The following is a 23,346-nucleotide window of genomic DNA, read 5'->3' as shown; positions in this document are numbered from 1 at the left end:
AGCAATGACCTAGGTCCTAGGAGACCCCAGGGCTGGGCGGAGCGGGCCTCTCACTCCCACCCTATCCCCCCTCCCAGCGAGCCCAGAAGCCCACCCCCAGCCCGGGGCAGGATCACAGAACCCCACAGCCCAAACCCCTGGGGTACCGAGAGGGACCCTGAGGCCGGGAAGGCCCTGCCCCCGCTCTGGACGTGGTGCGGAGGCAGCTCCAAGTAGGAACCAGCCTGGCCCCCGCCCAAGGCCTCGGCGCGGCGCTAGGCTCCACCCTCCCGGCCGCTGCCCCCACGCGGGCCCGCCCCCGCCCCTCGCTGCGGCTCAGCCCACGCGCGGGGCTACAAACGTAGGGCGACACTGCCATCGCGTGGCGGTCGCTGGTACTGCGGGCCCGACCTGCGCTGCAAAAGAAAGGCGGGGACCTGGAAGGGTGGGGGTCCGAGGGGGAAGGGGGAGGGGGGGGGGCGCTAGGCGAAAAGATTGCCCCGCCTCCCCCCGCGCGCAGAGGCCTTGGGAGACCCCTTTGTCCCCTTTATCCGTTGCACGGACAGCACTTCCAGCCGCAGCCGGCGACCCCCGACGTGACCCGCCAGTTGGATGGATGCTCCTTGCAAAGACGGGCAGCCTTCGATTTCCCCTGCGAAGGCTCCTGTTTAGCTGAACCTGAACCGGAATCCACGCAAATCCCCTTCCACACCCCGAGAACGGTGTGGGGAGGGGGCCCCCGAAACAGCGTGGCGCTCACCTGCCTGGGAAGCAGGAGGGAGACCCCCCAGCTCACCTGGCCGCCTGGGCCCGCGGTGGAGGGAGGAGGGCTCCTTCAGGGCAACCAGTCTGGGGAGCCCCGGCCTCAAGCATCCCCTCTCCCTCCCTCTCCCCCTCCCCCTCTCCTCTCCTCTCCCTCTCCCTCTCCTCTCCTCTCATCTCATCTCTCTCTCTCTCTCTCTCTCTCTCTCTCTCTCTCGCTCTCACTCTCGCTCTCTCTCTCCTTCTCTCTGTCCCTTTCCCCTACTTTATTTTTCTGCAGAGCAGCTGTGACTACCTGGTGCCGGATGTGCAGGGAGAGAAACTCCATCCCTGCTCATCTGCCCGGGAGGGTCAGCCTGTTGTGCCTTGGTCACCAAGCAGCCGCTGGGCACCGGGCAGCGTCCAGTAAGTGGTGGATGGATGGACAGACGGATGGATGGACGGACGGACGGATGGATGGGTGAAACTCAGGGCTGGACAAGAGACCCAGGGGGCGGGATTTGGGGGCAGCTGAAAGCCCTGACCAGTTTGGCTCAGTGGATAGAGCCTCGGCCTGCGGACCAAAGGGTCCCGGGTTCGATTCCAGTCAAGGGCATGTACCTTGGTTGCAGGCATATCCCCAGTGGGGGGTGTGCAGGAGGCAACTGATCGATGTTTCTCTCTCATCGATGTTTCTCCCTCTCCCTTCCTCTCTGTAAAAAATCAACATTATATATATATATATATATATATATATATATATATATTCTTTTTTTTTTTTTAAGTGTGCTAGAAGCCTGGCCCTTGTGGCTCAGGAGGTCACAGTTGGATTCCGGTTGGGGCACAGGCCCCGGTTGTGGGCTCCATCCCCAGTGTGGGGCATGCAGGAGGCAGCCGATCCATGATTCTCTCTCATCATGGATGCTCCTCTCTCCCTCCCTCTCCCTTCCTCTCTGAACCCAATACAAATAACTGTATTGTTAATGTGCTAGAAGAGTTGGCTTTGGGTGGTGAGCTCACAATGCAATGTACACAGGAGGCCCCTGGCACTGTGCCCTGGAAACCTAGACAATCTTACTAACCCAGGTCACCCCAGGAAACTTCCTCTTAAAAAGCGGGGGGAGCGTGTGCCGGAGCATTGTAAATGGAAACGGAAAGACGAGGAACGAGGGATGACACGGCTCCCTCCGTCTCTCCCGCGTCCTGTTGTGGGGACACGCACGCGACATAGAATGTGCCTCCGACCCTTTCAGCGTGCGGCTCCCTGGTGTTCCGTCCCCGCTCGGGGCTGTGACCGCCACCGCCACCAGTTCCAGAACATTCTCCCCCCCCAGACAGAAACCCTGTACCCAGTTTCCCCCCGACGCCCCTCCCGCCCACCACATGCTGCCTGTCCCTGTGGGTTTACCTCGGCCGGGCCTGTCGTTATACGCGGGACATGAAGGAAGTGGTCTGTGTCCGGCTCCTTGCACTGAGTAGGGCCTTTTCGAGGTCCCGCCGCACTGGGGCGCGAACCAGCATGTCCCTGCCTTTCAAAGCGAAACAGTACACCCCCTGTGGGTGTGGGTGCCCACTCGCCTGTGAGAACACCCCGGCTGTGTGCACCTCCGGCCGCTAGGAATGTCCCCCTATCGACACGTGTACGAGTTCTCGTCGCAACACAGCTTTCCTTCCTCCGCTCCTCACGACCAGCCCCTGGCTCTGTGACAGAGGAAACAGGCACAGCGAGACGGAGCCATCTCCCCTCGGTCGCACGGCCGGCCAGACAGCGGCGGAACCGCATTGGACCCCGGGCCGACGGCACCAGGGTCTCTCAGCCTCTGGGCAGCCCAAGGCCCGACCCCCGGACACTGGCTGCCTGTCTTCCTGCCCAGCAGCTCCCCCCCCCGCCCCCCCCCCCCCGCCGGTGTGCGTGGCAGCCCTCAGCCCTGGGCAGGGGAGTGAGTCCCCTCCACGGTGCCTTGGGCAGGGGCTGTTCTGCAGGAGGCACGTGACCCAGTCCCGGCCAGTGGGGCGCAGGGGGGCTGTGGGCATCCTGTGCCCTGTGAGGTGTGATGGGTACACCGGCAGCCTCGTTGGGCCGTGAGAACATGAGAATCCCCCGGCCCCGGTGTGAGGCCTCCCACCCCCTGAGGTGATGCCCCGACAGCTCCAGCCCTGCTATTGGGACACTTTAACCCAAAGCAGCCCGCTGGGCGGAGGCGGGTCCCGGACCCCGGGAAGCCCAAATGGACCGGATGCAAAATCTCTCAGCACAACAGCCTCCGTCCAGCGGCGGCGAAAACACAGAAAAATGCGTATTTCCTGTCCAGTGAGGTGCCTCTCAGAGCCCACGTGCTGAGCCGTGGCAGCCCCAGGCCACAGCGCCTGCGGGGGGGGCGGGGGGGGGCGCCCCCAGTTTAGTGAATGCCCAGGTGTAAGCCCCCTGCTGTAATCCTCCTTGGACCCACAGGGCCCTGCAGGGACCTTGACATTTACAAGTTCATCAGGTCTGAGGAACCACCTGAAGTGGAAATCGCTCTTAATGGCATAAGAGAGAGAGCGCGTGGGGAAGTCAGACAGACAAACAGGGGTGCGACTGCAGATGCACTGGCCGTGGGAGGTGCCTTCCCACACGCGTGACTCCCGGGACGGGGGTCAGCCCCCCCCCCCCGCCCGCCCCAGGGCCACCCCGGCCCCTGCAGGAGCCCCTCGTCCTGCTGCAGCGAAGCCAGGCTCCGGGCGGGGGGCTGCCTCCGAGGGAGAGACCAGAGCAGCTGGCGCGCCCGCCCGGGGAGGCTGGTTACATAAGAGGCTGCGGGAGGGAGACGCCTGTTTGGGTTTTTTCCTCCACAAAGAGAGAGAGAGAGAGAGAGAGAGAGAGAGAGAGAGAGAGAGAGAATAAAGACAGTCTAAACTGCCCTCCTAAACCTGACTCATTCGTTCTTCGGCCAGATGTGTGTTAGCCCTACTGTGCGCCGGGCACCCCCGTAGGTGCTGGGGTGTCCAGGGCACGAGACTGAACTCGCTGCTGGAGGGAAGCCGGCACTCGGCGGGGGGAGGACCAGAGGCCCGTAAACGGGCCAAGCCCTGGGCGTGCGCGGGGCCCACACGGCCTCCAGCTGGCTCTGCGCGGCTCTGCACGCGGCTCTCTGCGGCTCTCTGCGGCTCTCAGCAGCCTGAGCTCCACCATCATCCGGGAACGAAGGGCCGGCCGCCCCGCTGCTCCCCGCTCCCGGCTGAGGGTGCGCCCCGCTCCGTGGCTCCGTGGCCGCGGCGCCCACAACGCCTCCCTCGTGACTGTGACTGTGACTCGGGCTCCTGCGAGGCGGCCTCTGGCCTCGCGGCCCAGCCGTCCCGGATCCCGAAGGCCCGGCTTTCCCGGCTCCCAGGCTGAGCCGGGGCCGAACCTGCAGATGAAGCCCGGGGTCAGCCATCGCGCTGTCCGGGCGTCTCCACGGACCCAGAGGAGGCTCCGAGCGCCTCCCGTCAGCGCAAAGACTGAGTGCGTGTCTGACATGCACCAGGCCCGCAACTCAAATCCGTCTGCCATCGGAAGAGGCGCCAGCTCACAGCTCGGAGCTGGGGGGACGCTGGGGGGAGAGCTGGGAGCAGAGACCCGCTGAGTGCCCGGGAGACAGCAGAGAGAGTGAGTGAGAGAGAGACACACAGAGTGAGAGACAGACAGACACAGGGAGGCTCACAACGCCGGGGTGGGTGGGGCCATGCATCAGGGCGCCGTCTGTCTGCCTGGGGAGCAGAGGGGGAGAAGACAGGACGGGAGGGACAGGTGCCCGGCCCCGAAACCTCAGCCCCACCGCCCAGGCCCTCCCCGCGCCGGGAACATGAAATCTAGCCGCGGGCGGAAGGCCTGACCCCCGGGATTCAATTTGCAAGGTCAGCCATGCGGACGCCGGGCCTAATAGAATTGTCACATCTGCGCCGCGGCATCGACGCGCACGTGCCGGGCGGAACATGAAAGCAATTATGTGTCACATACTTGGGCGAGCCCCTGACGCCCGTGGGGGAGAGGGGGGGCGGAGGGGGAGGGCTCGCCGCCCGGACAGGGGAGGGGGAGCCCCAGAAACGCACCCACCCTGAGAAAAGTGACGACTCCCACGTCCCTGGCAGCCACGGGCAGCCTCTGCCCGCGCCACATCTGGAGGGTTCAACAACTCCCTTCTTAAAAGCCGCCGTTCCAGCCAGGCTGGCCTCGGGGGCGCTGGCTTCTAGCGTTTCTGACACACGAATTGGCCCCCCCAAATCTGACTGGAGGCCACAGCTCGAGCGAGGGCTGGTGCCTTGGAGACGTACATGGCGATTGATGATTGCACTGCAGTCTGACGTGTGTTCCTCCATCTCAACATTCGAGAACCGCCCCCCAGCCCTGGCCGCTGTGGCTCCGCTGGTTGGGTTGTCCCCTGCAGGACATGGTCATTGGCTGGATCCAGGTCAGGGCACAGGCCCGGGGTGTGGGCTCCATCCCCCGCAGCGGGGGGAGGGGCGGGGCGTGCAGGAGGCAGCTGACGGATGTCTCTCTCCCTTGGATGTTTCTCTCTCCCCCTTCCTCTCTAAAATCATATTTTAAATTAAATAAATAAACAAAGCATGTCAAGGCCTTCGAAGGGTGTCCCGTGGTGCAGGCGGTCAGCCGGTGTGAACTTCCCACCAGGCGATTTCAAGAGCAGCGGTGAAACCTCCCAGATTCTAAACGGGATCCAAACAACCAAACAGGTGCGGGGCCAAGCGGGAACCAGGTGCCGCGGAGACCTGCGCCCTGGCCACGGCTGGAGACCGCTGTTCCTACCGCCAGGTTGGCGAGTGTCCACGGTCCCGTGTTCCAGGCGGGGAAGCTGAGGCCCCGAGTGGCCGGGACACGGACCGAGGGGCCCAGCTGGTCCAGCCGGGACTTGAGCCCAGGCAGCCGGCTCTGAAGGCAGCGCCCGGCTGTGCTTCCCACGGATGGATGGCTGGGGGGGGGGGGGGGGGGGGGGGGGAGAGGGACATGGCGGGCTCCTGCCGTCCCCACGCCCAGCCCGCCTCCTGCCTGCGGAGCCGACGCCCCTTCCGAGAAAACACGCGAGCACGCAGCACGGGGGGCGCACACGTGTTTATTGCACTGCCTTCCCGGGGCACCTTCCCCTACAGGCGTGTGATCAGAAGGAAAGGGTTCAGCAAAGTCCTTCACTGCGCTCCGTGCAAAGGACACGAAGTGGACACAAGCGCCCAGCGGAAGAGGAAGAACACGACACCGCCGACCTTGGCCCGGGGCGCGCTGGCGGGGGGGGGGGGGGGGGGGGGGTCACCATCTCCGACCCGAGGAGCGAGGCGCCCGCCGCCCGGGGCGCGCTCAGGAGGGACAGCCAGCTCGCCAAGCGCCCGCGCACCAGACAGGTCACCTGAGACGTTAATCCGTTAGGTCCATGAATAACGCCCGATGCAGCCGGAAGCCCACTCCCTCCGCGGCGGGACCGCCTGCTCCGGGGCCGCGCCCACCAGGAACGGCGTGTCCCCTCCACCGCCGGGAGGCGCACGCGGTCGGCTACCGGGTCCTGGCAACCCCGACAGACGGCCCTGAGGACCCGCGGCCGGAGCCCGAGGCGCAGATCTGCACCTGAACAGCGCGGAGCGGGCCGCGGGGGAGGCCGAGGGGGGCTGCGGGCCCAGCACGGACACCCTCCGCACTCACTGCCACGCCCGGCCTGCGCCCCGGCCTCCAGGGCAGGTCCACGCACTGGCGCGGGCAGACCAGGCCCGCCCGGATGGAGGGCAGGGTCCTCCCCAGCCCCCGGCCGGGCGCCCTCCGCGGGAGCAGAGCTGCGGGTCTGGGCCCCGTCCTGGACCCCAGCCGGACAGCGCCGCCGCGGGGGCGGGGGGCGCTCAGAAGCCCTGCAGCTCGGGCACGTGGCGGTACAGCTCCAGGGCCTCGGGGTTGGAGAAGGCGCCGCGGGGGTCCACGGCCTGCCCCGCGATGACCTGCTTCACAGCGACTTCCACCTTCTTGCCGTTGAGGGTGTACTGCGGGCGGAGGGGACCGGCGGTTACCCCCGGGGAGGAGCCCCTCGCTCCGCCCGCCCCGCGCCTCCCCCCCGGAGACCAGCCCCAGCCTGGGCCTCAGCCCCCGCCCGCCCGACGGCGAGCTTTAGGCGCGTCCGAGCGCCCGCGGAAGGACAGGGAAGGACAGGGCTGGCCGCGGGAGCTGGTCATCCGGACCCCCCACCAGCCGACAAAACCAGCGCTGATGCCAGGCGAGCCGCGGCTGCTTCCTGGCCAGGGGCGGCCCCACAGTCACCGAGAGCCGAGGGAGGGGGAGGACGCCCAAGCTGTGGGCACACACACCCCCGCGTCACCAAAGGGGAAAGGAAGTGTGTGCGCCCCGTTTAAACAGGAGCAGCCCGCAGTGAACGCGGGGCGGGGCGGGGCGGGGCCGCAGCGCCACCTGCTGGCCGCGGGAACAGCTGCTCCGCCGGCCGCTGGTCTGACTTTAGTCGCCTGTGCACACACGCGCACGCACACACATGCGCACAGCACTTCCCTCTCTCAGCTGACAGATCCCTGGTGCTGTGATCCGACCCCACTCACTCACATGGGGGGAGGGGGGGTGCACGGACAGCGCTCAGGCCCCTAAATAGACGCAGGTCATTGCCAGGCGGAACTTGAAATGAACCGGCGAGAGCGGCTGGAGTGTCTCATTGGGAATCCCGAGAACCCGCTAAAACCGCATGGGGAACGCGGGGAAAGCGGGGGGACGAGCGGTGCAGGGGGGTGCAGGGCTGGGCCTGCTTGCTCTCTGAACAGGGGCGTCTAGCAGAAGCTGCTTTGTGGTGCGATTTAGGAAGGGTTAAAAACGGGGGGTGGCAGGGGAAAAAGGACTTGTTGCCAGGCAACAGGGACAAGCTCTATATAAAGCCGGAGCCAGCCTGGCGATGAGTCCCAAGCGCGTGGGCCCACGGGAGGTGCCAGTGCGCAGGCGGCCGCCGCCAGGGGGCAGGGGGTGGAGGCGGGGGGCGGGGGGCGGGGAGCGGGGCAGGCCTGTCGGGGTGTACGCACCGGGATGCCCTTGGTCTCCAGGATGAGGCTGGGCACGTGCCGGGCGGACAGGCCGCTGCGGATGGCGTCGCGGATGCGCTGCACCAGGGCGGGCCGGAAGGCGTGGCCCGCCGCCATGCGCAGGAAGAGCACCACGCGCTCCTCGCCGTCCCGGCTGTGCTGCGGGACGCACAGGCTGTCGCTCACCTCCTCGAAGGCCTCCACTGCGGGACGGGGCCAGGCTTCAGCCACGCGGCCGCTGCGGGCCGGCCCGCCCCCCGGGGAGAGGCGCAGGGGAGCCGGGCCCTTCTCCCAGCCCTCCCGGTGGTAGCCCTCGGGGTGCGGGGACAGGTGGACAATCACCCCACCGGGGAGACAGCGCCCCCTTGAGCTGGATGGTCTCCGAGGAGGAGGCATGTGCGACCCTGACTCCAAGATTAAATTTTTTTAAGGAGGCTTGTCCCGGCCAGTGTTCTCAGTGGTTAGAGCCTCGGCCCAGGCACTGAAGGGTCACAGGGTCGATTCCCGGTCAAGGGCATGTACCTGGGTTGCAGGTTCCATCTCTGGCTCCAGTCGGGCCATGCAGGCGGCAACCAATCCATGTGTCTCTCTCACATCAATGTTTTTCTCTCTCTCCCCCTCCCTTCCACTCTCTCTAAAAAAATTAATGGAAAAAATATCCTCAGGTGAGGATTAATCAATTTAAGTTTAAAAAATGTAAAGCCCGGCCAGCGTGGCTCAGTGGTTGAGCGTCAACCTATGAACCAGGAGGTCACGGTTCGATTCCCAGTGGGGCCCATGCCCGGGTTGCGGGCTCCATCCCCAGTGGGGGGTGTGCAGCTGTGAGGCCCAGGGGCCCACCCTGTATTTGGCGCCCTGTGTAGTGCTGTGTGACCTTCAGCACTCGTGCAACCTCTCTGTGCTCTGTACCTTCACTCACAAGGAGCAGGCACAGGTAACCAACCTCACACAGCTCACCAGGAACAGGGCAGCGATGGGGGGTGGCTGGGCTGGGGACCCCCAAAGAGCCCCCTCCTGAGGTCCTGGGAGCTGCAAGCGATGGGGACGAGGTACATCCCATGAAGGACACGCTCATCCGGGTCCGACTCACAGCAGGAGGCACGGGGCCAGAGGGGAGGTCGTGGGGAAGCTGACCTCGGGGCTCCCCGCAGGACACCCTCCCTCCTGGGGGACTGGAGCACGACTGGAGAGGGAGCGCCTACCGATGTTATAGATCTCCGAGCTGCCGAAGCGCACTCCGTTGGGGTTGAGCGTGCCGTCGCTGGGGAGAGACGGGGGCGTGAACGCAGAGCAGCTCCTGAGCGAGCCACGTCCCAGAGGAGCGAGGCGTGGAGCAGAGGGGCCCGCGTGGTGGGCACCCCCTTTCCACACAGCCGGCCACGGAAGGCTCGCGTCCCCTCTTCTGATCCCGACCAGCCCTCCCTCCCTCCCTCCCCTAAACTCAGAGCCAGATACCGAGGCAGCCCCCTCGTGTGGACACCCTGGCCCCTTGCTGCGCCTCCCCGTGCAGGGTCCCTCCCGCTGTGGGGGCCCCAGGACCCACGAGCCCCGACCGGGAGAGCTGCCGCCTGTGACGGTCACCCACAGTGCCTCTGGTGCGGGCCTCTCCCTACGCCCCCACCACCACCCACCACCCCCACCCCCACCCAGCTCCCAGGCCAGGAAGGTGAGCCAGGCCCGTGGGAAGCTGACACAGGCGGCGGCCTCGGGAAGAGGGGCTCCAGGGAAGGGGGGCAACCAGACCCTCACCTGCGGCCCAGCATGATGATGCCCCCCGTCTTGGGGTTGATCTTGCAGTAGTCGCCATGCGCCCAGACACCTGCGGCAGCAGAGGCGCTGGGTCACCCCGAGGGGAAGGGGTCACCCCGAGGGGAGGGGTCACCCAGGAGCCCAGCCGGAAACCACATGGTATGGGGTGGGGGTGGGACAGGGCAAAGGTGCCTGTCACCTGCCTGTTCTGATTCTCCACGTGTGGTTTATGCCCAATCAGATTCCCTCGAGAGCAAGCATGTCAAACTCAAAGGCTAACACGGGCCAAACAAAGGAGGCATGCGGCCCGAGGGCGTGAGTTTGACATGCTTGCTCTCGAGCCTGCAGGAAGCAAGCCCTTCGCACAAACAGCCCCGGACAGACGGCGCTGAGGTCCCAGCTCTACCGCCGCTGGCCGAGTGCGCTAAGGGCGGCGGGCGGCGGAGCTTAAACCAGCGCCTCCTGCTCAGGGCGAGGCGCCCGCGAGGTGTGCGTCTGTGCGGGTGGCCGGCGGCCCGAACCATTCCGGCCCAGAGAGCCCTGCCCGACATCTCTGTGGGACTGGGGGACGGGTGTGAGGCCGAAGGCAGAGGCCCAGGTGGCAACCCCCTGGCAGGGGCCCTCTCTCTGAGCGAGCGAGCCAGCAGGCCATCGTGTGGCTGGGGCCACGTGGGGCCACGGGGCTCTGGGCACAGACGTGGTCAAGATGAGGCTGAGCCCAGATTCCCGCGCACAGGATGCTTCACGCGGACGGGACGAAGTGCTCCCCAGAGTTCCCGTCCGCCCCCGGCGCCAGGAGCTGCGTGGGTGCGGCCTCTCTGGGCTGCGGGCAGGGCGGGAGGTGGGGGGCTGTCGGGGGTAGGGGCACGGGGAGGGGACGTCCGGAATCGGACCCACAGGCCCGCCTACCCGGGAACTTGGAGAAGTAGGCCTTGCGGTACTTGCTGCCCGCCTCGTCATTCCAGAAGTGCGTGGGCTGGCAGGGGAAGGGCCGGGTGCACACCAGCTCGCCGCTCTCCCCCCAGACGGCCCTGCCTGGGGGAGGGGAGGTCAGCCGAGGACACGCAGCCGGCACGGAGCCGACCCACCCCGCGCGCTCCCACGGCCCCACTCACACCCCGTCCCGAGGCGGCGGTGCCGTACCTGCCTCATCCCAGGCCTCCACGGCCATGCCCAGGTTGCGGGCCTGGATCTCGCCTTTGTAGACGGGGAGAGAGACGTTCTGGCCCATGAAGCAGGAGATGATGTCGGTGCCGCCTGCGACAGCGAGAGACGGATTCCGAGTCAGAGAACGGAGACCAAGGGCTTGTTTCTCACGAGTGAGCAACGAGGAGGAAGACCCCACAGCACAGCCCCGTCCTCCCCGTGAGCACGGCGATGGCCCGGCCCCCCGCGGGGCTCAGTGGACCAGCGGTGGCCCAGGAACCAGGAGGTCCCAGTTCGGTTCCGGTCAGGGCACAGGCCCGGTTGCGGGCTCCATCCCCAGTGGGGGGCGAGCAGGAGGCAGCCGACCCATGATTCTCTCTCACCATGGACGTTTCTCTCCCCTTCTTCCTTCCTGTCTCTGACATCAATACAAGTATATATATATAAATACTGGAAAAAATACTGGAAAGTTCTAGACAGAGGGGCAGCTTCACAGGAGAAATGGCAAGGAGACGAGACCGAGGCGCAGGCCTCCTGTGTCGGGGTGACTCTCCGACCGTCGCCCTGTGGGAGTGGAGCCTAAATGAACCTCCTCTCGGGCTCCCGCGGGAAGGTGAGACTCAGGCTCATGGGAAACGGGTGCTTCGCCCATCAGATCCACCTGCAGGCACCGCGGGGCCAGAGGGCGAGCGCAGGCTCCTGGGGACCAGCCTGGTCGGGCGCCCACCCCGCTGAGCCCTGCAGGACCCCGGCCCCCGGCCTCCAGCCCCCGGGCCCCGGCCCCCCAGCCTCCAGCCCCCCGGCCTCCAGCCCCGGCCCCCCCGGCCTCCAGCCCCCCGGCCTCCCCGGCCTCCAGCCCCCCAGCCTCCCCAGACTCCAGCCCCCCAGCCTCCAGCCCCCCGGCCTCCAGCCCCAGCGGCCGCACCTGAGATGGAGCCCAGCAGGACGCTGCTCTTGACGCACGTGTACACGTACTCGTAGCTCTGCGCTTTGAGCGGGGAGCCCGTGGACAGGATCGTGTGCAGCGTCTGCAGACTGTGCGTTTCCGCTGCGCGAGGAAGCAGAGAGGTGAAACCCCGCCTGCACCTGCGGGCTGGCTTCCCTGCGGGAAGGGGGCGGGGGGAGGGCGGCCTCCGGAGGGGGGGGGACAGGGACAAGAGGTGGAGGGGGCGAGGGGGCTGCCTCCCTGGCTGGCGGTCAGGGGCTCACCTGGCTTCAGGTCTCTCTCCTCCAGCACCGACAGCCACTTGGCCCCGGTTCCCAGGATGGTGATGCTGGGGCACAGGAGAGAAAGGGGTCACTCCGAGCTCCGCGAGGTTCCTCCCCTCCGATCCGTGTGCCCAACCCGGCTGAACGGATACTCGTTCCCGGGACGTGGTTAACCTTTCGGTCTCGTTAGGGAGGAGCCAAATGTCAGGATTTAAATATTGCCCAGGCCGCAGCGTGATATTTGAAATGTTAATGGCCGAGGGTTTAAAAATGCCAGCGGCGCCGGTTTGCCCTCCTCGCACAGGCTCAGCTCAGCTAATGAGGACGCTCCAGAGCGCGGCTGACGCCCAGCCCCTCGGCTCCGCGGTGAGCGCGAAGCCCTCAGCAAAGGAATCGCTGGGGAGCCGGCCTGACAGCTCCCCACAGGGATCCGGAGGAGGGGCTTAGAGGGGCGGGGCCACCTCCCACCAGGAGGAGGGGCTCAGGGGGCGGGGCATCTCCTACCAGGAGGAGGGGCTTAGAGGGCGGGGCCACCTCCCACCAGGAGGAGAGGCTCAGGGGGCGGGGCATCTCCTACCAGGAGGAGGGGCTTAGAGGGCAGGGCCACCTCCTACCAGGAGGAGGGGCTTAGGGGGCGGGGCATCTCCTACCAGGAGGAGGGGCTTAGAGGGCAGGGCCACCTCCTACCAGGAGGAGGGGCTTAGGGGGCGGGGCATCTCCTACCAGGAGGAGGGGCTTAGAGGGCGGGGCCACCTCCTACCAGGAGGAGGGGCTTAGAGAGGGGTGGGGCACCTCCTACCAGGAGGAGGGGCTTAGAGAGGGGCGGGGCCACTTCCTACAGGGAGGAGGGGCTTAGAGGGGCGGGGCGCCTCCTCCTTCCCGGTTTCACAGTCCCAGGGACCAGGAGGGCAGGACGCTCCTCTTAACTGGCTTCAACTCTGCTCCTCAGATCCCACCGCCCCCAGCCCAGAGCCGCCAGGCAGGGCAGAGAAGGCTGAGCACACGGGTGAGGGTCCCGGCCAGCGGGTGGGGGTGCGGGGTGCGGTCAGCTTACCCGAGCCTGTCCACCAGGTCCCAGAGCACGTTGGGCGTGGGCACCAGCGGGGAGCCGTCGTACAGGACCAGCGCAGCGCCCGTGGCCAGCGCGGACACCATCCAGTTCCACATCATCCAGCCCACCTGCAGCGGGCAGACGGACGGACAGACAGACAGCGCGGGTCAGCCACCTCTGTGGGTGGTTCCGGGGCACACGCTCAGCGAAAGGCACCGAGATCAGCGGGCAGCCGGCGGGGCCGAGGCGAGGCCAGGACGCAGGCATGGCGGGTGGCACCGTAGGCCACACTCCCTCGCTCCCGGGACGCGGACAGGGGGCCCGGCTCCCGGGCGTGGGGGCAGCTGTGCTCTCCCCGCGCAGCCTCCCTCGGCGGCCTGGTCCCCACACCCGGGTCCCCAGCTGTGGCTGTTACTGGGCGAGCCACCTGCAGACACGTCTTACTGCTGCCCTAACAGCCACAGACCTCCCGGCCCCAAACACCATTAATTTCCAGACCCAGGGGCCCTGAGGCCAACGTCAGGGTGTGTGCGAGGCTGCCTCCTGCTGGAGGCTCAGGGGAAGCGCAGCGGCGAGCGAGTGGCCAGGGGAAGCCGCTCCACCTGCAGCCCAGGGGGCGGGCGGCTCACTGCTGACACCTGCGCCCAGGGAGGCCAGGAGGTGAGGACGCCAAAGCTGAGCCCAAAGCCGCAGGGACGGGCGCCCCTCTGAGCACAGCCCCCCACTGTGTCTCCGGAGCCACGGCCCACTCCCCCACAGCCCCCCGCCCCCTGCTCCGCGCTCACCGTGGTGTAATAGAGGAGGATGTCGCTGCTGCTCATGTCGCCGTGGAGAATGTGCTCCTTCAGGTGCTGGATGAGGGTGCCCTGCGGGGGGGTGGGGGACCCCGTGAGCGCCGCAGAGGCGGGGGCAGGAGCACTGGGGGCAGGAACGGGGGTCTGGGGGGGACAGGAGCACTGGGGGGGGGGACAAGGGCTATGAGCGGGTCTAACCCAGATGCTGGGAGGCTCTGGAAAGCCAGGTGTGGAGGGAGCTGCCAGGTGGCCCGCAAGAAGGCCAGGGGCAGTGGGAGAAGCGGCTGCGCCTGGAGCGTGTGCCCACCACCGTGGTGCCGCCCGCCCAGCCCGGGCACAGCAGCTCCCCACGCCGGCTCCATCCCAGATGTCCAGGAGGACGGGGTCGGTGGGAGGACGGGGTGAGGTGGGAGGCGGGGAGCCGGCGGGAGCCCTACCCCCGCGGAGTGCACCATGCACTTGGGCGCGCCGGTGGTGCCCGAGGAGAACATGATGAACAGCGGGTGGCTGAAGGGCAGCTGCTCGAACTCCAGCTGGGGCGCCTGGTCCCCTTTCCCGGTCGCCAGGAAGTCATCCAGAAACACGCTGCGGGCGAGACCGGGGTCACAGTGACACGCCCTCCGCCCCACGCGCCCCGCTCCCTCCGGTCCAGCCGGGCGGGGCCAGAGCCTGGGCTCCTGGGAAACGAGCCCTTCCTTCTGGAGGGGAAGCCAGAGAGGGGAGAAGCCGCGCCTCCCAACCTCGGGGACCTGGGGGGCAGCCGGGGGAACAGGTGACCATTTCCAGCTGCTAACAGAGCCGACAGCGGCGGGCTGGCTCTTTCCTAAAGCGCTGCAACAGCCCGGCGTCCAGGCTCAGTGGGTGAGCGGGACCCAGGAACCAGGAGGTCACAGTTCGATTCCCGGTCGGGGCACAGGCCCGGGTTGCGGACTCCATCCCCAGCGGGAGGCGTGCAGGAGGCAGCCAGTCAGTGCTTCTCTCTCCTCATTGATGTTTCTCTCTCTCTCCCTCCCCTCCCTTCCTCTCTGAAATCAATAAAAATACTTTAAAATAAATAATAACAACAACAACAATAATAAAGTGCTTCTACATAACCACTGTGGAGAAGGGGCTCTGAGCGCTACCCTGTGGCTGCTGGGCAGGGAGCCGCTGAGGGAGGTTGAGAGGTGCTTCGTGCAGAGCCCGGGCGCCCCGTCTGTTTGCCCCCTCACCCCGCCTCCCGCACGCGCCCATCCAATCGCTGCGGCCAGAGAAAATGCCTTTCTCCCCTGCGGTCTGCAGTGCACGGCCGACCGCGAGGCCGACTCACCTGTCGGGGACCTTGGAGATGTCCACCTCCTCCCGGGGGGCGACGTAGGGGATCACCACCACCTTCTCCAGGTCCGGCAGCCCTGGGGGAGGAGCAAACCGAGTGACAGGCACTGGCGCGGCTGGCGCGGCGTCTGCCACGGGGTCCACAGGGTTCTTGTTTGTTTAATACGTTTTTATTGACTCAGAGAGGAAGGAAGAGGGAGAGAGAGAAACATTCATGATGAGAGAGAGTCATGGATCGGCTGCCTCCTGCACACCCCCCACTGGGGATCGAGCCCACAACCTAGGCCTGTGCCCTGACCAGGACTCAAACCCTGACCTCCTGGTTCCTAGATCGATGCTCAACCACTGAGCCACACGGGCCAGGCCACAGGGAACTCTTTGCAGCTTGCAGAGGCCTTGGTGAGTCCTGGGGGCTCCCGTCTCTGTGCCCCCGCCCCTGCCCTGGCCCCCCCCCGCCCCCCAAGGCCAGCTCAGCCCCCGCCGCACCTTTCACCACCTGCTGCAGCTTGTCCAGGTGGCCGTGCACCTTGCCGTTGTACACCACGGCCTCCACGGAGAAGATGAGCTTCGGCTGGATTTGGGAAAACCGGTCCAGGACACCCTGAGGGGAGGGGAGGGGAGGGGGAGGCGGGTCACCCCCGGTCCCCCTTCGGCAGCCCCGGGGCCACGACCACGCCCCAGGCCGCACACAGCTCCCAACTTCCTCCCCACTGGCTCCCAGAACGTTCCAGTTTGACTCAGTAAACCCCAGTCCCCCAGTCACTGCAGCCAACGTGACCGGCCCCGCAGGTGGGTCAGCGCCGTCCCCAGGAAGCGGCCGAGCCGCCTGCCCGGCCCTGGACCCCACGCTGCCTTCTCGCCCAGAGGCCTCCCCTCCCCGCTGTGCTGAGGCGCCCAGGGACCCGGTCCCAGCCCCCCGCACCTCCCGCGTGGATCCCGCTGGCCCCAAGCGGCTCGCGTGGCCGCACAGAGGGCCCTGGGGACCGGGCTGCACACCCCGGGCACACATGGGCCCAGGGACCCTCCCTCCCATGGGGACCCCGACTCACGTTCACCCCGAAGTCGGGGGACGTGGCGCTCCAGATGGCGCCGATGCTCGCTGCGGCCAGCATGGCCTCCACGGCGTGCTCACTGTTGGGCAGGTATCCTGCAGGGGGGTGAGAGGCTGTGGGCTGGGGCTTTCTGGGCCGACGCTGAGCAGGGTTCCAGCCGGTCCTGCCACTGAAAGGGGCGGACAGGGCCTGGCCCCGATGGCTGGCCTGCAATAAGCCCGCCGGCTCTCCGCCCGCTTGGCAAACACAGCTGATGCCCACGGGCTCGGCCCCCGGAGAGGCACACCCAGGCCCCTCCCTCTGCCTCGCTCTCTCCCCGAAACACTCACCCACGACCCGGTCTCCTTTCCTCACGCCCATTTTCCGCATCGCGGCCGCGAACAACGCCACCTGCTGCCGCAGCTCCTCAAAGGTCACCTTCACGACCTCCTCCCTGCCCTCCCCTGGAAGAGAAAAAGGACGGTCGCGTCGGCCTAGGAACCAGGAGGTCAGGGTTCGATTCCCGGTCAGGGCGCATGCAGGACTGCAGGCTCCATCCCCAATGGGGGGGCGTGCAGGAGGCGGCCGGTCCATGATTCTCTCTCATCACGGATGTTTCTCTCTCTCCCTCTCCCTTCCTCTCTGAAATCAATAAAAATATGTTAAAAAGAAACGATCTGGAAGCGGACAGGGTGACGGCTTCACGGGCTGTGACTGCTGACACCCACTCAGGCCCACGCGCCCATGGGTGATTCTGTAACAGGGCTCCTGTGCTGGCACCGGAGTGACACCCCCAGGAGGGCGGGAGGAGGGGAGCGGGGACGTGGGCGTGGCTCCCGGACTCACTGGCCACGTAGAGGGCCACCTTGTCGTTCTCCGGGTGCCGCAGCAGGTTCTCCGCGTAGTTCAGACGGCTGCCCGCGAACCACTCGGGGACGTCCGCCACCCCTTTGGAGGGGTCCACCACCTGCGGGAGCGACAGGGAGCAGGCACACAGGCGAATGAAGAGCAGAGACGCCTCGTCCCAGGAAGCCTGAGGCCCCCTGTACCCCCTTTTACAGACGAAACCCTGAACTGGCCTCAACTAGGAAGTTGGGGCTTCCGCCTTCTCCCCACACAAAATAGAGTGAGCCCGGTCGGCGTGGCTCAGGGGCTGAACGTGGGCCTCTGAACCAGGAGGAGGTCACGGTTCGATTCCCGGTCAGGGCCCAGGCCCGGGTTGCAGGCTCCATCCCCAGGGGGGCGAGGCGTGCAGGAGGCAGCCGATCCAGGGTTCTCTCTCATCACGGATGTTTCTCTCTCCCTCTCTGAAGTCAATAACAATGTATTTTTTTAAAAAAACGAAGGAAAGAAAGAAAGAGAGAAAGGCTAAAAATGAACACTTCACTTTGGAACAGAACCATAAAGATGACACGTGACAAGAACCCCCCCTTACCTCGTCATACATGCGCGAAGACACGATGCCACTGAATGTCCAGAATTCGGCCCAGAAGTCTGCATAGGACTCCACTGACCACTGGTACAGGTCATGGTAATTTCCTGGAAATAACGTCAAGGGCACAGGGCTCAATGAACCTCAGAAGCAAAGTCTGAGCAGTTCCGTAGCAGACGGGCCCCCCCCCCCCCCGAGGAACCCCGGCACCTCCGGGTGGTCCCCGGGCGTCCGAGGAGGACGGCCAGGCGGAGGGGATCTTGATTTCTGCTGAAGCAAACCCACCCCCGCTGGTCCCCACAGGGCACAGAGCAAGGAGGAGCGGGTGCGTGTCTGAGCCGGCAGCACGCCTACGACCCGGGACCCCGGAGCCACAAGGCCGGGGGTCCAATCCGGGCTTGACCACTGATCAGCTGTGGACCTCAGGCCAGTGACTTCCGCCCGCACTGTGCCTCGGTCTCCCCCTCTGTAAGAGGGAGGTGATAAACAGCAGCCTCTCCTCACGGGGCACCGCGGCGGGGGGACAGGAAAGGCTCACTGCTGTGTGAAGTCACCCGCCCCGCGGGGCTCAGTGGTTGAGCGTGGACGTATGAACCAGGAGGTCAAGGTTGGATTTGAGGTCAAGGTTCCATTCCCGGTCAGGGCACATGCCCAGGTTGCCGGCTTGATCCCCAGTGTGGGGGGTGCAGGAGGCAGCCGATCCATGGTTCCCTCTCATCATGGATGTTTCTCTCTCCTTTCCTCTCTGAAATCAATAAAAACATATTTACCAAAAAAAAAACAAAACAAAAAACAGAGCTCACCCAGGATTAACTCTCACGAATGCCCGTTGCCTGCTCAGCCCCGTAGGCATCTGGGTTTGCAAGCCCTGCGTTTCCTCTGCCCACTCTCCCTGTCCACTCGCAGGATTCTGACCAGCCTGTACCTTCAAACCTCAGCAGAGACTTTCTCGGCCCTGGGAAGGGGCACCCTGATAGTCCTGGGGTGCAGTGAGGCACCAGGGGGTGGGCCACGCTGCCCGGCAGCTGATACCCCGGAGCATGGCTATTTTTGCATGAGCTTCCCACCCCCAACTGCACTGGAACTATCTGAGAACAGGGACGCGGCCTGCTACGGGCTGGCACTGTCCCAGCTGCTGGCCCACAGCTGGCGTGTACAGAAAGGCACTTGGCACGGGCGTTCCAAAGAGCATGTACCCCAAAGCGGCGGCGCTCCCCTCATGAGAGGGCGGCCCGTGTGGCATGTCTGGTGGGGCCCAAGGAAGGGCCTGGCATCGCCCGCCACCACGCCCGCTGGCCGGGCTGCAGGCTGCCCCCGAGCGTCTGCCTGGCGGGCAGGGTCCTCAGTGAGCTCTGCTGGGAGCAGTGACAAGAGCTGACCTACCCCCCTGCCCGCGTGGCTCAGGGGTTGAGTGTCAGTCTACGAACCAGGAGGTCAGGGTTCGATTCCCAGTCAGGACACAGGCCCGGATTACAGGCTTGATCCCCAGGAGAGGGCCTGCAGGAGGCAGCTGATCCATGATTCTCTCTCCTCATTGATGTTTCTCTCTCCCCCTCTCCCTCTCCCTTCCCCCCATAAATCAATAAAAATACATTTTAGAAAAAGAAGAAGACGCCGCCATGCTCTGCAGGCCTGGACGGGGCCAGGTGCACCATCTTAGGTCCACGGTCAGCGAGGAGCCCCTGGGCCAAGGAGTGACCAGTCAGACCTGCTTCCCTGCGGCTCTGGCAGCGGCTCTGGCAGCGACAGCGGCCCTGAGCGGGAGTGCCGAGCGCGGGAGGGACGGCAGGAAGCAGGCGGACCAGCCAGGGGAGGAGGAAGAGGAAGCGGGCCCGGGAGGTGCACCGGGGGGCGGGGGATGGGAGAGGCGGCGGAGCCAGGTGGACACCCCCTGCAAGCCGGGTGACAGGTGATGCTGACTGAGGAGAGGGGTGCAGCCCACCCAGGGGGGAGAGGGGAGGAGAAGCCATGAGGAGCTGAAAAGCCGGAAGGGGGGGGGGGGGTCAGCGTGGTGTGGGACAAGCCAGCAGGAGCTGGGGGGACACAGGCAAGGAGACCTCCTCCCAGCCCCCCCCCCAGGTGGCTGGGGTGCAGCTGGAAGGAGGCCCTTCCAGGTCTCCTTGGGGCTGGGAGCCTGAGCAGAGGGGAGGGGTTCGCCCAACCCCAAAGGCAGGCTCCCACCTGACCCTCCTCCCCCTGGGCGGCCTGGAAGTCCTCGCTGGCTTCTGGCAGGGTCAGCCTGGGGTGGGGTGGGGGTACCAGGGGGCAGCACAGGGTACTGAGGGCGGGCAAGCGACCCCACAAACAGAGGGAAGGGCTGCCAGGCGGAAAGGGAGCCTCAGGCTGCAGCGCAAGACCCCAGGGCGCACCTCAACCCACAAGCAGGAACCTCGGGAGCAGGGGACCACCCCCCCTGTGGACTGAGGGGTCCCCAGGCCAGAGGGGGGACCCTCCCACCGAGAGGACGCCCCACACGCCGGGAGAGGCTGCAGGCAGGAGTCCAGCGCCCTGAATGTGGGGAGGGGACGCCCCGCGCAGACAAGGGGGCCACCCCCACCGTGCGAGGCGCCGCACACCCTGGAGAGGGACCCCAGTCCAGCGGCTCCTCCAACCCCCAGGAGGGGGAACCCGGACATCGGGCGCCCTTCGAATGCCTAGGGGAGGCTCCGAGAGCAACGCCCGGCAAGGGGGCGCCGCGGGCCCCAGGAAGCGGGCCCCTGGGCCGGGGGGTCCCCCAGGCCGCCGGTGCACTCACCCAGCACCAGGCCGCAGGAGGTGCCCACGGCCGCCCGGAAGCGATCCATCTGCGTGATCTTCTTGCTGTCGGGCTCCCACATCACCCGGCACCCCACGATCTCGTTGGACATGGCTGCAGGGGGCGGGGGGCGGCGGGCGCGGGCAGGCGGCGGGGCGCGAGCGGCTCGGCGGGGCGCTGGACTGAGCCGGGTGCAGCCGCCCACCACGCGGCACCCGGCGCGCCGGCCCCCGCGGACCCGCCCATCGGAGGCCACGCCCACCGTGGCCACGCCCCCTTTCGCGTGTAACCTTCCGCGGGTGAGGCGCCTCGCAAAGGAGTCCCCGCGCCGGGCCCGCGCCCACGCGGCGGGTGGGGCAGCGCAGACGTGTTGGACCCGGGCTCCCCGCGCGCACCTGGGGCGGGAGGCGGTTCAAGCAGCCCCGAGAGCCACGAGCCCGTGGATTGTCAGGGGTTCAGTCATTCACTCTTTTTTTTAAAAAAAAAAAATATTTTTATTGATTTTAGAGAGAGAGAGGGAGAGAGAGAAACATCAGTGATGAGAGAGAAGCATGCATCGGCTGCCTCCTGCAGGCCCCACGCTGGGGATGGAGCCCGCAACCCGGGCATGTGCCCTGATGGGGAATCAAACCCTGGTCTCCTGGTTCATAGGTCGATGCTCAACCACTGGACCACACCGGCTAGGGTCTGGCCGCTTTTTTTTTTTTTTTTGAGCATTTCATAACAAAGTGGGATGGGGCTCTGCTGTCCTTGGAATGAATAGGCCCTGGTGTGATTAAATATAAAATACATTTTTGCCCTGACTGGTTTGGCTCAGTGGATGGAGCGTCGGCCTGCGGACTGAAAGGTCCCAGGTTCGATTCCAGCCGGGGGCATGTACCTTGGTTGTGGGCACATCCCCAGTAGGGGGTGTGCAGGAGGCAGCTGATGGATGTTTCTCTCTCATCGATGTTTCTAGCTCTCTATCCCTCTCCCTTCCTCTCTGTAAAAAAATCAATAAAATATATTCTTAAAAAAATACATTTTCGACCCTTTTTACGAAGATGGCGCCGACAGCTAAGAAGGAAGCCCCTGCCCCTCCCAAAGCTGAAGCCAAAGCGAAGGCTTTGGAGGCAAAGAAAGCAGTGTTGAAAGGCGTCCACAGCCACAAAAAAACAAAACAAGAAGATCCGCACGTCACCCACCTTCCGCCAGCCAAAGCCACTAAGGCTCCGGAGGCAGCCTCAATACCCTCGGAAGAGCGCAGCCAGGAGAAACCAGCTTGACCACTCTGCCATCATCAGATCCCCCCTGACTACTGAGTCAGCCACGAGGAAGATAGAAGACAATAAAACACGAGTGTTCACTGTGGCTGTCCAGGCCAACAACAAGCACCAGGTCAGACGGGCTGTGAGGAAGCTCGGTGACACAGGTGGCCGAAGACCACACCCTGATCAGGCCTGATGGCGAGAAGAAGGCATAGGTTCGACTGGCTCCTGCCTCTGATGCTTTGGATGTGGCCAACAAAATTGGAATCATCTAAACTGAGTCCAGCTGCCTCATTCTAAATATAAAAATTTTACACTATAAAAAAAAATACATTTTCATTCATCTTAGTGACTCACGCACAGCAAATCGGAGAGAAGCTGCAGGTGAAAACGTGTTCTCTGATGAACCTTAATGGATCCGGGGAAACTTACAAGTATTGGGAAACACTGCATTTTCAGTTAAAAGAACCGGTGTCAGTGAATATCGCTGCCTCCGCCGCCCCGCAATCAGGACACTGCAATCCGGGCCAAACTTGCCCCTGAGGAGAACGGTCCAAGGCACAGAAAGAAGGGAATGGCGGGGAGTTACTAAAGCGAACTTTGTGGGCCGGTGGCTGTCACCCCCCGGGGCCGGCGAGGCACCACAGTCAGAATTGGGGTGCGCTCCAAGAAGCCTGTGCCATTGTCTGTCGCTAAGTGGGTGCAGGACAACCGAACACCCCCAGGGATCAATATGACCCAATTGAAAGACCCACTCGCCGGAGCCAATCGCAGCGCTCCTAGACCTTCCCGCTGAGCTGCCCGGGCAGCTGGGCTTCTGGTTGAATAAACAGCACCTGTCATCCTGGTTTAAGTCACTGGGCTGGGGAGGTGTCGTGACTTCTGCCGGGCACATCCTAACAGCTGCCAAAGGTCATCTCACTTGCCTTCCCCCCACTTGCCGCTCCCAGGGCTACTCCTCCCTTTGTTTTTGCTTGTTTGTTTGTTTGTTTGTTAATATATCTTTATTGATTTCAGAGAGGAAGGGAGAGGGACAGAGAGTCAGAAACACCGATGAGAGAGAAACATCGATCAGCTGCCTCCTGCACACCCCCTCCTGGGGATGTGCCCACAACCGATGTACATGCCCTTGACCGGAATCGAACCTGGGACCCTTCAGTCCACAGGCCAACGCTCTATCCACTGAGCCACACCAGTACGGCTTCTGTTCCCTTTGGTACATTCATCGCCCACCTGATCCGAAGATGGGACGCTATTAATAATAACTGGGGAGGGTCTCTATGTATCTATAACTATTAAAGATCTATCTATCGATCTGTCCATCCCCCTTCTTCTCGTCCCCACCTCTCCACCCCAGTCCAAACCACCACCCTACCCCAAGTGGACTATTGCAAAATCCCCTTAACAGCTCTCCCCATTGGGCCCCACCCAACCCCCCTCAATTACCTTAGGGCAGCTAGAACATTCCTTTCGCAATGTAAATCACGTCTCTCCCTCACTCACAACTTTCCAAACTTTTAGCCACACTTTGCATACAACCCCAAGGCCTTGCCCCGTGTGCCTCAGGGCCTTGGCACGTGCTAGATATGCCAAGTGTCCGAAAGGTCCTCCAAGCTCAGCCCTGGGTGGGGAGCGTCTTCTTCGGTTCCTGTCTTCCAAGCCTGTGGAACCCTTCGGCTTGGGTCACCTGACATAGACATCTGTCGTGAGTTCCAACGTCACCCTCACTCACCGGCCTTCCCCCAGCCAGCCAAGGACCCCTTTCACATTCCTCCCACCCCCTGCCCAGGCCTCCCGCACCGGCTTCATCCTGCTTCCTGCTCAGGGCATGGTCTTGTTTGCTTATGCTCAGTTGTGCTCTGTTTCTGG

The 23,346-nt window shown here is 64.9% G+C and overlaps 1 protein-coding gene and 1 pseudogene across 2 annotated transcripts; one reads left to right on the top strand and one right to left on the bottom strand.

Moving 5' to 3' along the window:
- Nucleotides 1-5,794: 5,794 nt before the first annotated feature.
- Nucleotides 5,795-20,445, bottom strand: AACS (acetoacetyl-CoA synthetase). The gene is made up of 18 exons (XM_081114198.1): nucleotides 20,231-20,445; nucleotides 17,479-17,582; nucleotides 16,890-17,010; nucleotides 16,394-16,507; nucleotides 16,062-16,159; nucleotides 15,499-15,613; nucleotides 15,008-15,089; nucleotides 14,136-14,283; nucleotides 13,690-13,770; nucleotides 12,908-13,032; nucleotides 11,854-11,918; nucleotides 11,570-11,692; nucleotides 10,642-10,755; nucleotides 10,408-10,533; nucleotides 9,499-9,568; nucleotides 8,952-9,010; nucleotides 7,750-7,952; nucleotides 5,795-6,717 (listed from the first exon to the last, which is right to left on the bottom strand). Exons 1-18 carry the CDS (start codon nucleotides 20,340-20,342, stop codon nucleotides 6,580-6,582), a joined length of 1,998 nt encoding a protein of 665 aa, XP_080970324.1. The 5' UTR covers nucleotides 20,343-20,445; the 3' UTR covers nucleotides 5,795-6,579.
- An 828-nt stretch (nucleotides 20,446-21,273) lies between these two features.
- LOC308535054 (large ribosomal subunit protein uL23-like) lies at nucleotides 21,274-21,752 on the top strand (annotated as a pseudogene). Its single transcript has one exon. The product of its transcript is annotated as a large ribosomal subunit protein uL23-like (transcript).
- The last annotated feature ends 1,594 nt before the right edge of the window (nucleotides 21,753-23,346 follow it).

The sequence above is a fragment of the Myotis nattereri genome, assembly GCF_964212035.1.
Source record: "Myotis nattereri genome assembly, chromosome: 19".
Classification (NCBI taxonomy): Eukaryota; Metazoa; Chordata; class Mammalia; order Chiroptera; family Vespertilionidae; genus Myotis; species Myotis nattereri.
This window is presented reverse-complemented; position numbering and strand designations above follow the sequence as displayed.